Source organism: Syzygium oleosum, unplaced genomic scaffold (assembly GCF_021117445.2).
Source record: "Syzygium oleosum isolate NSW1041296 unplaced genomic scaffold, Sole_v2.1 Sole_v2.11, whole genome shotgun sequence".
Taxonomy (NCBI): domain Eukaryota; kingdom Viridiplantae; phylum Streptophyta; class Magnoliopsida; order Myrtales; family Myrtaceae; genus Syzygium; species Syzygium oleosum.
This window is the reverse complement of record NW_026607495.1, coordinates 3,361,245-3,375,991: the sequence shown is the minus strand read 5'-3', so window position 1 is coordinate 3,375,991 and position 14,747 is coordinate 3,361,245. Positions and strand designations below refer to the sequence as shown.

General features: G+C 44.3%; 1 protein-coding gene across 1 annotated transcript; it reads right to left on the bottom strand.

Annotated features, from left to right (window-relative positions):
• On the bottom strand, positions 1-8,129 carry LOC115664690 (cysteine-rich receptor-like protein kinase 10). Its single transcript, XM_056315984.1, has 8 exons — positions 7,084-8,129; positions 4,803-5,513; positions 3,240-3,377; positions 1,877-1,998; positions 1,512-1,722; positions 1,056-1,293; positions 775-925; positions 1-545 (listed from the first exon to the last, which is right to left on the bottom strand). The coding sequence occupies exons 1-8, from the start codon at positions 7,910-7,912 to the stop codon at positions 210-212; spliced, it is 2,736 nt and encodes a 911-aa protein (XP_056171959.1). The 5' UTR covers positions 7,913-8,129; the 3' UTR covers positions 1-209.
• Between the last annotated feature and the right edge of the window lie 6,618 nt (positions 8,130-14,747).

Below are 14,747 nucleotides of genomic sequence, written 5' to 3'. Positions count from 1 at the left end.
GTAAAAAAAATCTTAGAAGAATTATAATAATTAAGATGGATAACATGAGTAGAGTCTTATTTTAAATGCACACAACTCCCTTTGAGCAATTAACTGCTTATTCTCCAAATACATAGATTTTTGCAATGGTTCATAAAAAATCATGGTGGAAGGCCAAGCAATCTCACCATGAGACCATCCATATAGTAAGATTTTACTTACGCCGCCATTCACCGGGGGTACAATTCAGTAACCGTCATATCACTAGTTGACGAAGGCATAGTCCTACTGGTAGATTGATCCGATTCAAGCTCTTGCATTGGGATGCTCGGTCCCTGTGATCTACTTTGGACAAAGAAGGCCGGATGTCGAGGCTGTGGCGGGTCAAAGTAATTGCTGCTGAGCATGAGAACTACGGTTGCCATGGCGGGTCTAATAGCCGGATCTTCCTGAATGCACAGTAAGCCAATGTGCAAGCATCGAAGTACTTCATCTCTTGAATATGAATCTGCGATAGCCAGGTCCAACACGTTCAAGGGCGTGCCATCTCTCCATTGATTCCACACCTGCAAGAATAATTCCGGAAAATCTTCACAAAATTGCGGCATTAATTCAGTGACTCATCATGCAAGACATCTGAATCTTGCAAAAAACCATATATGACTAAGGAACAGAACCATAAATATTTCTGTAGGCCAAAGGACTAAGTTTTTACAAAGGAATTTCAATTTCATTGAACCAAATTTACAAAGAGTGCGGTGTGAATATTTGCCGTAGTAGCACAACGAAACTTACATAACTAGCAAGATATTCACCCCTATCCAATTGGTGGTAGATGTTATTCTTCTTGCCGCAAATGATCTCTATAAGTAGTACACCGAAACTATAAACATCAGATTTCACCGAGAACTCTCCATGCATTGCATATTCAGGAGACATGTAACCACTGCAAAACCGAATATTAGCCACATGTACATTGCATATTTAGATGCAGATCAATGAGCATCCTTAAATAGATAAAATGAGCAAGTACGTCTTCCAATTACAAAGTCATCTATTCAAGACCTAAGACTTACAAAGTCCCCACGATTTTATTTGTGCTAGCCTGAGTTTGATCGACTCCAAAAATCCTTGCCGTGCCAAAATCTGAAATCTTCGGGTTCATTTCACTGTCTAACAAGATATTGCTACATTTTAGGTCTCGATGGATGATCCGGAGACGAGAATCTTCATGTAGGTAGAGCAATCCTCGAGCGATTCCAGATACTATTTTAAAACGTAATGGCCAATCCAATTGACCGCTTTTTTGGGGATCTGCATCGTTGCACCAAAACTCGTTATGTGCTAGCATGTGGCACCTATTCAAAAACTCAAGGCGAATATATTTACTCTCATCGATCAAAGGTGGCTTAACCAAAAACTATAAGTTGAAAGAACTGAAAACTTCTTAATTTCAAGTTTTCCACAACTAGTAAAAGCTCGAACATTTGATTTCAAGCAAATGTACATAAGAAAGTCAAATTGCAGCATACCAAATAAGAAGTAATCAAGGCTTTTATTTGGCACAAACTCGTAGGCGAGTATCTTTTCGTCTCCCTCCAAGCAAAATCCGAGCAGTCGTACAAGGTTTCTGTGTTGAAGCTTCGCAACCAATAGAACTTCGTTTTTGAATTCTTCATCACCCTGTCTTGAGCTTTGAGATAGCCTCTTCACCGCTATTTGCTGTCCATCAGGAAGGCTACCCTAAAGTGTTTTTTGCATTCATTGTTTAATTCCTTAACACAACTTAAAAACTAACATAAAGAAGCGTTACATGTTTCTTTCTTTTTCGGCACCATTATGTTCAATTCACATGTAAAACATTCTTGATTGTTTCTAACTACTATGTAATACGTACCTGGAAAACTTCACCAAATCCACCTTCACCCAACTTGTTTTCTGGAGAGAAATCATTTGTCGCGGCTTGTATTGTAGCCAAGTCAAATTGCAAGGACTCCGCGGTGGTAAGTTCATTCGCACCTGCATTACCAAAAAACGTAAGTTGATTATCAAATTATATCGACATTGGCTCCTAGTGGCGTTTATACAGTTGCTAGTGCTTGGGAACATTATCACAATGAAGAGCACCGGATTAGGCTGGCATGGTTGTCTCCTTACCCCAATGAAATCTTTCCCCTCTTGATTGGTCATGAAGAAAAACAATATCATTAATACTGAAGGTAGTGCTAGGTCTGTTAATTGCGGTGCAGATGCTACCTATGGTTGGAGGGAATTGCTAAACGTTAGGAGTATTTTGAGGGCTCATTATGTGGTTTTTCATGTCGAAGCTATATCCCCCTGGCATGACTCATGGCATCCTGATGGGATCTTGCTGGATGTATGCCCGAGGAGAGTAGTTTAAGATGCTGCTCTTCTTTGAACTGCAAAAGTAGCTGATATGATTTGTGCTCTGAATGGAAAAAGGCCCAATGCGAGGTCTGAAGTCTTGGTATCAATCCAGACAGCTGTTTGTGGTGTAATTTGTCCAAAGTCTTCTTTGGAAGACCAAGACACTTGCGCTGCTGCTTCTTGTGACATTCTTACCTCTGCTTCAGCTTGGGAGATTGTGAGGAAAAGAGTCACAAGAGTTGAATGGTATGGGCTGATTTGATTTTCATCTAATTTGCTGAGGTTTGGATTCATACTTTGGTTGGCGATACAAGATAAGCTGCCTATATTTCAAGGAATTGACAAATAGTCTTCTAGTCATGGCCAAACTCTCTGTTTTTTGCGTCATGAAAGCATTGAGATTAGATCCCATTTGTTCTTTGGATGCAGTTTCTCTAAGCAAGCCTGGATGAGTGCCCTTCACTTTTGTTTTCCTAATAATGATATTAGTGATTGGGAGTTTGAATTGTCCTGATGCAGCAGGCTATGACAGGGAGATATTTTCATAGGTGCTCGGTAAAATTTTTGTAGAATTGCTGCATCTATTTATCTAGAAGGCCAGGAATGAACTGTTACATTCCCAAAGTATTCCTCTTATTGATGGCATTATGATTGCTTGTGCAGTCAAGTATAGTTTTGAAGGTTTAAAGAGCATGAGGATCTCATCTTTGTCCTTGATCTTTTCCATTATATATGCTATATTTATATCAAACGGACTCTTAATTCGTATGATTGACATATTCGATTCCTTAAGGAAAATGAAGAAATTTCATAATATGCTCATATATGGCGTAGATAGCTTACGAAAAAATAAAGGCAAATAATCGATTTACCGCTTTTTCCTTGGATGACTCCATCTGTCTTCTTTCCCTTTCTTCGAAGCAAACAACAAGTGAAAAAGAGAAGGACCATAACACCTCCAACAGGAACGGTAATGGCGATGGTTATCACGGTAGATTTGTTGCTTTTTCCTGCACAGGTACCATTTTGTATATGAGACGATTCCCAAACTAATCTAAAAGCTTTCTAGATGAAAGCGTGCGTAACATATAAACTGACGCGCGAAGATTGGCAATTTGACACGCAAGAAGGGGCCATGAGAGATCTAAATCGAGAGGCTTAAACGAGAAAGCCTGAACATCAATTGCAATTCCAGCATTTTAAGTTTCTGTTTTTGGTAAATTGATGGGGCAGAAGACGAACAAATGAAGAATATTAAGAAGCAAAAAAATTTCTAGGATGAACAGCCCATGTTAAATCACCTACTAAGTTCGGCAATAGGGAATTATTGCCGCTGCTGCTGCACACGAGCCCTTGGGTTTAAATCCCTCTAAAAAACTGTTATTTAATTGTATGCAAGCTAATTTAATCCTAAATTTTTCAAGATCTCTCATGACAACTTGTGAATATATCAACCACCGCCACAAAGAAGTCTAATTTCGGTAAACCCCACACACCAAGCTAGGGAAACTTACCCAATTAGTCCTAAATCAATTGTACACAAGCTAAATCAATGAAAGGAAATTCGAATGTAGTCATTCCAATCAGTTTTTGTGAGAAAATCGCTGATATGGCCGTCCATTCATTGCTAGCCGTCCTATGTGACACATTGCCACGGCAATGATTTTTGACAAAAAGTGGCCGGAATGACTATATTAAAATCTTACGCAAAGTTTTGACATTCATATAGTAGGTTCAAGAGTGATTGGACAACTTTGTTTCCATTAATGGCCTTGTTGTTGCAGGCACAGCCTCTGGGCATATGTTTCCCATACGGTATTTCTTGTTCGGCTGATTTAAGTTCGACAATTTGTCTTTACCAATTTTCTTTTTCCTATTAGCAGAGATCACCACATGGTTGATATGAATTGCAACTCTAGATCAATTTAGATGTCGATCTACTTCTCCTATTGTTAAAAACCTTTGTGTTTATATCAATTCAGAAATGATGGTGACTAAATGAGGAGAATTAATGAACATCTGCTAATGATTCATTACCCTTCGCCTAAACTCACTTTATTATTAATTTAAAGATCTCACATGACAGCTTCTGATGAATGGACACCACAACTTTTGATTCAATGAACTCTGATAGCTGACTATTAGCCATGCACATGCGTCAAAGATAGAGATATGGGCCCTACCGTTCTTTTACTGAAAATATGGAAATATTCCGCAACTTCATTTTGGCAAAAATGTATCTATCCAACGTACTGACCCTAAAATAAATTAGATGGTCTATGGAGCATAAAAACTAAATTCATTTCCAGACTTAATCGTTTAAATCTAACGTGAAATCGCATAATCAACAAATCAGATGATCTTAATCCACCTCAATTAAAGGAAAAAAAAACAAAACGCCACGATACCTAATTCTTGAACAAGAGCCAACGTACCTGGCGGTGGAGGAGGAGGCGGCGGAGGCGGCGGTGGCAGCGGCGGCGCAAGTGGCTCGCCGACCGGGTCGAAGAACTGATAGATCTCGTACCGAAACTGGCAACTAGGCGCCATGATCGTCCATCCCGCCTTCCCAAGACAGCAATCCGTGATGCTCCCGACAACTATCTCCAGGCAGTCGATGCATTGCTGCCTGGTCAAGTCCGGTGTGCACTGCGCCATCGCAAAGATCGTGTCCGGCCCCACTGACACGTTCCTCGTAGCAAACTTCCTCAGTGAGCCGCCGCCAGCTGCCTCGTCCTGCAGACCTTCCACCTGTGTCGCCAGCTTGTTCGTAACCTGGATCGAGACGTTGTTCACTTTGTACAGCGCGTAGATGGGCTCGATCACGACTGTGCCAAAGATCGAGGCGTTTGAGTACCGGACGGTGCACTTCTCGCTGTAGAGCACCGCCTCCTTCTCGTGGGGGCAGAAACGGCTGATTTCAATGGCTGACCCACTGAGGCAGGTGCGGCAGCTCTCGGCGGTGAGGTCGCTGCGGCAGGAGCCGACGACGTAGAGGGTTTGGGAGGTGTCGGAGACGGCGGCGGAGTCACTGAAGAATCCGTAGGAGAAGGACAAAGAGTTGGTGGTGGAGATGGAGGAGAGGACGTTGGTGAGGGTCTTGATGTAGTCTCTGTCGGCGTCGCTGGTCGAACCACAGAAAGGCGCTGGGAAGAAACCTTCGGCGTTAATGGTGGAAACAAAGGAAAAAGAAGCAAGAGAGGGAGATTTAGAGGATCCATCTATTTTTGGCTGTGTTCGTTTTGCGAAAAATGTTTTCATATTTTCCAGATTTTCAAGTGTTTGAGGGCGAAAAATAAACTACTCGCGAAAAACATTTTCCCTCAACGAGTGAAAACAAGAAAAAAAGTGAGGAAAATATTTTCCTCTTTTCAAAAGAGGAAAACATTTTATGCCGGCTTCCTTCTTTCGCCCTCGGCAGCCGGCAGCCGAACACCAAAAAATTATGTCATTTTTCAGAAAAATAACTTCCTAAAAAATATTTGTTAGAAGCGTAATATTTTTCGCGAAACGAACAAACCTTAGTCTTTTTTTGGTTTCTTTGGGGTCTTTCTTTGATTAATGTGGACATATAGCTTGTGTAGCTCCTGGACAAGTTCGCTTCGTGGAAATCTGTTTCGTCCACGACTTCTATTTGGGGATGGGCTTTGAATATTCAGACTAATGAAGTCATTGAATCTTTTCTCTTTCTTCGCCAGAAAACCACTGATTGACGAGACAGAAATGGAAAGGTTAATTACCAAATGTTGTTTGAAAAAAAAAAATTACCAAATGTTGTCGACCAATCACTCGGCACAAATGTTAGGGAAGAAGGAATAAAAAAAATAAAAAAAAGGATTTTCTTTCATCTAACCGATCACTCAGCACAAATGTTATCGATATCTTTTTCTGTGAAAACCAAAAGATTTATGGCAATTAATGCTCCGTGATTAATTGGATGGATAGGCAGAGCAATACCTTCTAAATCAAGATCTTGATTCAAAAGCGAAAGAGGAGACTTAGGAAAAAAAAACGAGTATGCTAGAAATAAAGAGAATTAAAAAAGGGTAAAAATTAATACATGTGGGAGCTTAATGTATAGCTTTCCTGTGTGGAATCAAAAGTAATTTATTCCTTCTACTCATAATTTTCCTTCAAAATTTGAAGATGCAAAAGAACACTTTCAAGTTTCGGAAGATTATGGAAATCAGATATAATTCTAAATATCAGTATTTGTATCAAAATATATCTTACATGTTCGTGCTAAAAAAGTCAAAACTGTGTGAATCACAAAACCTACAGGTAATAAAAAAGTCAAAAGTTGAATTCATTCCAAAAGAAAAATGAAAAGAAGTAAAGCTTAGAATTAAACCAGAGAAAAAATATGAAAAATCTACATCATCAATCAAATATTAGGAGTACAGCGAAAGAGAATAAGACTCTGAAAAGCCCCTAGAATACATCCCAAAACTTGATCTATCACCGATGTGTAACATAATTAGTTTCGCAAAACAAATAAAAACAATACGATAGATGTTTCTTGTATAGAGGAAGACAAATAATGTAACATATACTTCATGCTCTTTTAACAAATTATGTTACACATAATTTGTTAAAAAAATTCAATCGAAGAATTTGAACTATCAAGTAACATAATTAGTTTCGCAAAACAAATAAATACAATACGATAGATGTTTCTTGTATAGAGGAAGACAAATAATAAAAACAAACGCGTACCGCTAGGAGCAGGAGGAGGAGACGGAGACGCAGCGGCTGGGGGCGGAGGAGATGGAATCTGGGGCGGCGGAGGGGCCGGGGCCGCCACGGCCGAGGCATTATAAAAGGGGTACACCTCAAATCTCACGCTGCAGCTCGGAGTGAACGTCCTCCCACCTTGCTTCCCCTGGGGAAGGCCCGCAATCGCCGCCCGGAGGCATGTGTTGCAGTCCGACGCTGTCAAGTCCGGCGTGCACTGCGCAAGAGTGTACAGCTGCTGCAGGCTCGTGAAGTTCGTCTCTGCGACCGCGACTTTCTTCCCCGATTCGCTGTCGGAAGTTGTCGTGGCGATGTCGTCCATGGTCTGTCCCAGGACTTGCGTGAACCGGGTTGGATCGGAGATGTTCCCGGTGTTGTACATCATGAAAGCAGGCCCTTGTTCCATGACCGAGTAGATGGACGCGTTGGAGTACCTCAACATGCACTCGTCGTACCAGATCACAGAGACCCGCTGGTTGGGGCATCTTTGCAGGATGTCCTGTGTTCCGGTGGCCACGCAGTCGCTGCATGTGGAGACATTGACGTCGCCACGACAGAGGAAGAGCCCGTAGGCACGGTCGGGACGGTTTTGGCCGGCAGTGGCGTTGGCGAAGCCGTCGGCGTTGTTGGGGGCGGCGGCGGAGAGGGAAGAGAGCAGGTTGTTGAGGTTGGATTGGTAGGTGGAGTTGGGAGCGAAGAGGGTGGTGTTGGGGCAGTAATGCCATAGATAAGTAGGTTGTGATTCAGTGCTCAGAAAATTGATGAAGAAGAAGAAGAGGAGGGAGAGGGAGACGGTGAAGCAAGAACTCATTTTCAGGTTGATGAATCCCTAGGTCTTGCGGCACGGGCACGGAATCATGGGAAGAAGAAGAGCATAGTCCCTCTTTAGTAGATATTTTTGTTGTGGGAACCACTCGGAGAATTTAGTCCGTTCATGAGAATGAATCTAGACCGTCAGATCTGATAAATAATTGCAATAAGAACAATGTTTCTACCCGTTGGATGTCCACTCTTTTTATCTTGTTTATTGATGTTTCAAATGGTCGGATCCAGTGGCTACAAATGCGAGCTAGGTGCTGGTTAAGTGGAATCATTATAGCATTAAGCTAATCACTTGGACCTTCTCATATCACCAATTTTGTTTACCATTGCCGCATTGACAAAAATATCATAGAAATTGTCCTTCTATTAACGGCAAAAGCTACCAAAACCCCTCAAGTATGCCAACTGTGACGCATTTATTTTAAATTTTTTTCTGTGACAAAAAATTCAAAATTTGTATTTGTGTAACACATTTACCCTCCGTCAAAGTTATGTCAATAAGAACTATTAAAAATTTAGCTATATGGACACCAAAAAGTAAACAATGTCTTAAGTAAAATAAAATGACGTTGTTTTGACTGAAAAATCATCTAAAGTAACATTGACGGAGGGAAAATGTGTCGCATAAGTACAATGTCGCGACCGAACTCCCGAGCCCTCTTTTAAACGACATGCAAAGAGAAGGGGGGCTCGCCTGGTACGTGTTAAGTCTAGGTTCGGGACTTAACTCGGGCTCTCCCAAGCCCATACCATATCGCGACTTAGGGTTTAAGTTTTTAACATGCAAGTGGTTTATATCAAGGAGTCGCCACTAATCGATTTGGGGTAGGTCGATTAGAAACCCAAATAGGGTGATGGGAGAATCACCCTATTCCTACGAACCAGAGATTAAATGAGTTCGGGGACTTGGTTACACTAGTTGGATAACTAATGCCCTTTCGGTACCATTTTACCCTGTTCATTTACAGAAAACATTTGTCAGGCAATTTTGATTGATTTTAGGACCTTTCTCCTAACATGTGAGGTGATCAAGCGAGTGCATAATCAGAAACGATTAGCAGTCAGGAACACAACCATTCATGCAGCCTAAGGTTCTAACCTTAACTAAGTCAGATGACATTCAAAACACAACAGCTCAAGCAATTGTATTAAAAACATGCATAACAATACAACGGTAATAAAAACTATCATGCAAAATACTACCGCGTAATCCTAGGTTTATCTAATTTAAACATGGTAAATTATGCATAATAATACTATAACAAATAAAACATTTAGAATATATCACACAAATTTAAAAAAAAAAAAAAATTTAAATTTTTTTTTTAAATTTTTTTATTTTTGTTTATTTTTTTTTTAAATTTTTTTTTTTAAAAATAAAATAATAATATAATATTAACCGGGTCGGGCGGATCCGGGTCGGAACCGACCCGGGTCAACGGATCCGACCCGGGCGTTGACCCGGGTCGGATCGGTCAATCCGGATCGGGTCGGAACCGACCCGGGTCGACGGATCCGACCCGGGCGTTGACCCGGGTCGGAACTGTTAATCCGGGTCGGTCGGAACCGACCCGAGTCAACGGATCCGACCGGGCGTTGACCGGATCGGATCTGTGATTCGGGTCGAATCCGACCGAACAAACGGACCCATGAGGAGAAGCGCTGGAGAGGCCAAAATTGGCCGTCCGCCGCCGTGACCCAGGCAGCCGCCCCAATCGCCCGACCAGGGGCCCTTGCCTCGGCCGTGCCACTCACTGAACCGCCGTCGGACCACCGTTCGCCGGCCGGCGACAGAACAAAAACCAACCTGGTTAAGGCATTTCGTCGAACGCCTGGCGGGCGCGTGGAAAAAGGGGGGATTCCGACCTCCTCCGGCGATCCGGTCGACTCCAGCGGCTTGGGTTCGCTTCAGACGGTGATCAGGGACCGGGACAGACGTCGGTATGGCCGGGACTCGCGCCGGCCGTTTCGCGCGAATCCCGGCCAAACCGAGGCAAAAAACAGGGGAAAACAGGGGAGCTTCTCGGCCGAGGGGGGCTCACCGGTCGACGGCGCGTCTGGATGGCTTCCGGCAGGTCTGGCGGTGTCGACGACCGCTGCTGGTTCTTCTTTAGCTCCGGCGTGGCCTCGGTTTGCTCTCTCTTCTCTGTTTCACTCTCTATTCTCTCTCGGTCTCTCTCGGTTTCTCTCTCTCTCTCTCTCTCTATTTTTCTCTTAAAATCGCCGACCCACTCTCTCTCTCTGTGTCGCCGTCGTCGGCTCGGCGACGGGGATGGATGGCTGAGGCGCGGTGGCTGCTGGAGGCTTCCTGTCTCTCCCGGCTCACGCTCTCCCGCTCCCTCTGTATTTTTCTAAAAAAATGGCCGACCGGGCCTCTCTCTCTCTCTCTCCGGCTTTTATAGGCGGCGACAGCGGTGCCCCTACGCTCCCGTTACGTCACGTAATGACGACAGTGCAGACCGGCCTACTGCGCGCGCGACTTTCGCGGCCATTTAGGCCGGTGCGGAGCGAGGGATCGATTCGATGTGAGGCGCGGAAGCGGACGAGCGAGGGAGGCGAGAGGGAGGAGGAGATAAGAGAAGCCGGGACAACGGGGAGGACGGGACTGGCAATTAATGCCAGTCCCTTCGGCGTGCTCTCTCGGCCTTCCTCACGGCCGGATAAGCGATGGCGAGGAGCGGCGCCGCCGTGCGTCGGTGTGACGTCGCGAACGAGGGAGAACAGGGCGAGAGCGGCCGCGAGGGAAGAAGAAGAAAGAGGTGGGCGGGCCGGGCCCACCGTGCGGGGGAAGAAAAGAAAGAAAAAAGAATGGGCGGGGCCCGGGCGGGGAAGAAAAGGAAAAAGAAAAGGGCCGGGTCGGCCCAGCCCCGACCCGCGGACCGAATTTTTTTTTTTTTTTTTTTTTTTTAAATTTTTGTTTAAAATTTAAGAAAATATGCTCTAATAGGCCCTATTAATGCACATATGCCTAATGTCTATATGCAATGCATTTAAATAGAAATATTTTTTTATTTTAGGAATTAAAGAAAATTAATTCCTAAATTTTGCGTAGTTAATTTTGGGCAAATTAAAAATAGGTGTCAACAGCTGCCCCTCTTTGAAGGTGAGCTCGCAGAGATTGAGCTCGCAGAGGTTACGTTCAAAGATAAAATGGCACCTAAATTTGGCCCATGCACGTTCAATGAATGTTATTTTTGGCGAGACTGGTGTCCCATTTTTATGATGCGATATAAGATGATGCATGCTAAAGCAAATAAAAACATACCTGGGGCTACTTACCTTGCCGAAGGGTAGAGTAATTCCAGATAGTTGATATTGTGTGTCGAGGACCCGAACCTGTCTTCGGTCGCCTTGACGGAAAAAATGGTTTGTCTAGGACCCGAACCTATCTTCGGTCGCCTTGACGGGGATTGTTTTTGTCTAGGACCCGAACCTTTCTTCGGTCGCCTTGACTGGGGAAATCGCTTGCCTAGGACCCGAACCTATCTTCGGTCGCCTTGACTGGATTTCATTTGTCTAGGATCCGAACCTTTCTTCGGTCGCCTTGGTGGGGAAATCGCTTGCCTAGGACCCGAACCTATCTTCGGTCGCCTTGGTAGGATTTCATTTGTCTAGGACCCGAACCTTTCTTCGATCGCCTTGACGTGGGGAAATCGCTTGCCTAGGACCCGAACCTATCTTCGGTCGCCTTGAGTTTCATTTGTCTAGGACCAGAACCTTTCTTCGATCGCCTTGGCTGGGAAATCGCTTGCCTAGGACCGAACCTATCTTCGGTCGCCTTGATTGGATTTCATTTGTCTCGGACCCGAACCATTCTTCGGTCGCCTTGACTGGGGGAAATCGCTTGCCTAGGACCCGAACCTATCTTCGGTCGCCTTGACTGGATTTCATTTGTCTCGGACCGAACCATTCTTCGATCGCCTTGATTGGGAAATCGCTTTGCCTAGGACCCGAACCTATCTTCGGTCGCCTTGATGGATTTCATTTGTCTAGGACCCGAACCTTTCTTCGATCGCCTTGAGTGGAAATCGCTTGCCTAGGACCCGAACCTATCTTCGGTCGCCTTGACTGGATTTCATTTGTCTCGGACCCGAACCATTCTTCGATCGCCTTGACTGGGGGAAATCGCTTGCCTAGGACCCGAACCTATCTTCGGTCGCCTTGACTGGATTTCATTTGTCTCGGACCCGAATCTACCTTCGGTTGCCTCGACTGGGGAAATCGCTTGCCTAGGACCCGAACCTTTCTTCGGTCGCCTTGACTGGATTTCATTTGATCTGTCTAGGACCCGAACCTTTCTTCGGTCGCCTTGACTGACTGGATTTTGCCTGTCTAGGACCCGAACCTTTCTTCGGTCGCCTTGACTGACCGGATTTTGTATGTCTAGGACCCGAACCTTTCTTCGGTCGCCTTGACTGACTGGATTTTGTTTGTCAAAGTACCTGAGGGTCGTCGCCCGAGGGTTTGACGGTTGCTCGATGGGTCCTCGCCAGGGTCTTGAAAAGGCTCAAACGATGAGCACACAGGGGTCCTCGCCCGAGGATTTGATTGTTTGCCTGGTGGGTCTTCGCCAGCAGGTCTTGAAAAGGCTCAAACGATGAGCACCTGGAGGTCCTCGCCCGAGGATTTAATTGTTTGCCTGGTGGGTCCTCGCCAGCAGGTCTTGAAAAGGCTCAAACGATGAGCACCTGGGGGTCCTCGCCCGAGGATTTGTTGTGAACATGGGGGTCAGTCACATGCTCAGGAGGGTGAACAACGGGGTCAATCCGACGTTCAGAGGGGGGTACCATAACAATCATAGGTACCTGGATTTTGGAACCGGCATGGGTAAAATGTACATACAGGGCACGTTCACGCCTCTTGGGGCGTGTCTCCGTCGAGACAAGTTTTCGTGCAAAGACATACGTATTCATCGGAGAAATAGACAACTGAGGCTATTCTTGAATATCGTATGAAATATCTTGACCAGCTAGTCAAGATGCTTTTCTTTTTCAAAGAAACACCATGTTTACCTTCTGGGTAGTTTGAAAAGAAATCTGATGAAATACCTGGGATTTCTTACCCGGAGGTTTGATGTATCATCTGCTGAATACCCGACCTTTTTCAGGGCATCTCTTTTGTGATGATAACGAGGGCTTTTCCAGCATCTGAATTTTCGTGTTCTATCACTGGGGATTAGAACTCTGAGCAGCAAAAGCATGCTGTGTCAATTCCACTTGGGGAGCGGAAGAAATTTTCTGTGACATCTTTGGAGGCGCTCCAAAGGTCATCTGTTCTTTGAGTCTTTGAGGATATTTTACCTGTCAAAGAGGGTTAGCGCAAACATGCATGCATTCATCGAGGATAGACAAGCTAGGCTATCCTAGAATGTGTATTTGAAAGTCCATGCATGATGATTTTGCCATGTTTGCATCACCAAACATCCACCGAGGGTCAATCAAGACGATTTTCGCTTGGGAGGTGGACTTCTCGAGATGCTGAACGAGGGATCCTCAGTCAGAAAGGACTTTCCACTCGCTCTCATTGAAAAGGGCTATTTGTCCCGTCCATTAATGCGGGAACATCGAAAACACTCGGTCGGCCGTTATCACACTGCAAGTCTCAGTTTTCTGCAAGCGATGCAATGACCGCCAATCGAGAGGTCTTCTTCAGGGTCGTAATGTAGGCTTGGTCAATGGCTTAATGAAGGTGACTGTTCAAGTCAATGCCATGAAAGAAAATATTCTGCAATCATCTCCGGGTTTACAAGTCAAGAACCCTGCAAAACGAGATAGAAATAATCTTGCTCGCACTTCCTCGAGCGTTGTTTATAAACATTTGAAATTCCACGTTAATTCAAGTGTCCTAGTCAGAAGAGACTTCCTGAGGGACGTAACGTGGGCTCGGTTCACAGGTTGAGAAACGAAAGGATCGTTAGGCTCAAAAATGTGTGTAAGGGTGAGAGTTGGTGATCATCTTAGCATTGTCACCAGCCTTTTTCTCCACCGTCGGGACTCTTTTGGAAAACACCCTGGGTAATCCCGTGTTTTAGCTTCTTTGACAACTTTTTCTTGAGAAGCTTCTGCGTCCAGCATTTTCCTGGATACCATTCTATCTCTGTGACAGATCTTTGTCAAGACAGAGTTCCTAAAGTAGGAATTTGTATCAAAGAAGAACTCAAGTTTAACCCTTAGGGGTTGTCTTTTCATCGTTTTTCTTCTTCTCCTTTTTCCTTTTTCTTTGTTTTTTTATTCATGGGCATTGGCCTTGCTTTTACCAGGCACACTGCTTTTTCATGCCCCTAGTTTTCAACATTTTTTTGCTGCTCTTTTGGTGTTGTCAGGACTAGCCTAAACAAGTTTGAGCAGACAATGTTATTAGGCCCTTGGAGTCTTCATCTTGATTCGGTACTTTGGACCCTGATGCTCAAGCTGTGGTGACTTTTGCCTTGCCCCAGTGTAGGGGATGATCACCAACTGGGTTGGTACGAAATGAAATCGCCGGCTCAATTGGGCTAGCAAGGGATATGAGTGTATGGGATAGAAGAAGAACCGCTCTTCGTCATCCTAGGGCACTTAAATTATTGTGAGAGTTCATCTGCAATAAAAACACTCAAAGATTAATGCAAGTGAGAGCAAGAAAATTTCTATTCATCTTTTCACTTTGTGCGAGCTGCTGCAGCTGATGATCATAGAAAATTTTAGATATTACAAACTCCTCATCCTTCTTGTCTTGCTCAATGACAACATCACTGTTATCAATAAGATATTGGCATTTTGGACAAGCTTTAGTTTGCTGCTTCTCTCTTGACAAAGCCCTCTTAGCCTCGACTGTCCGGCCGTCGA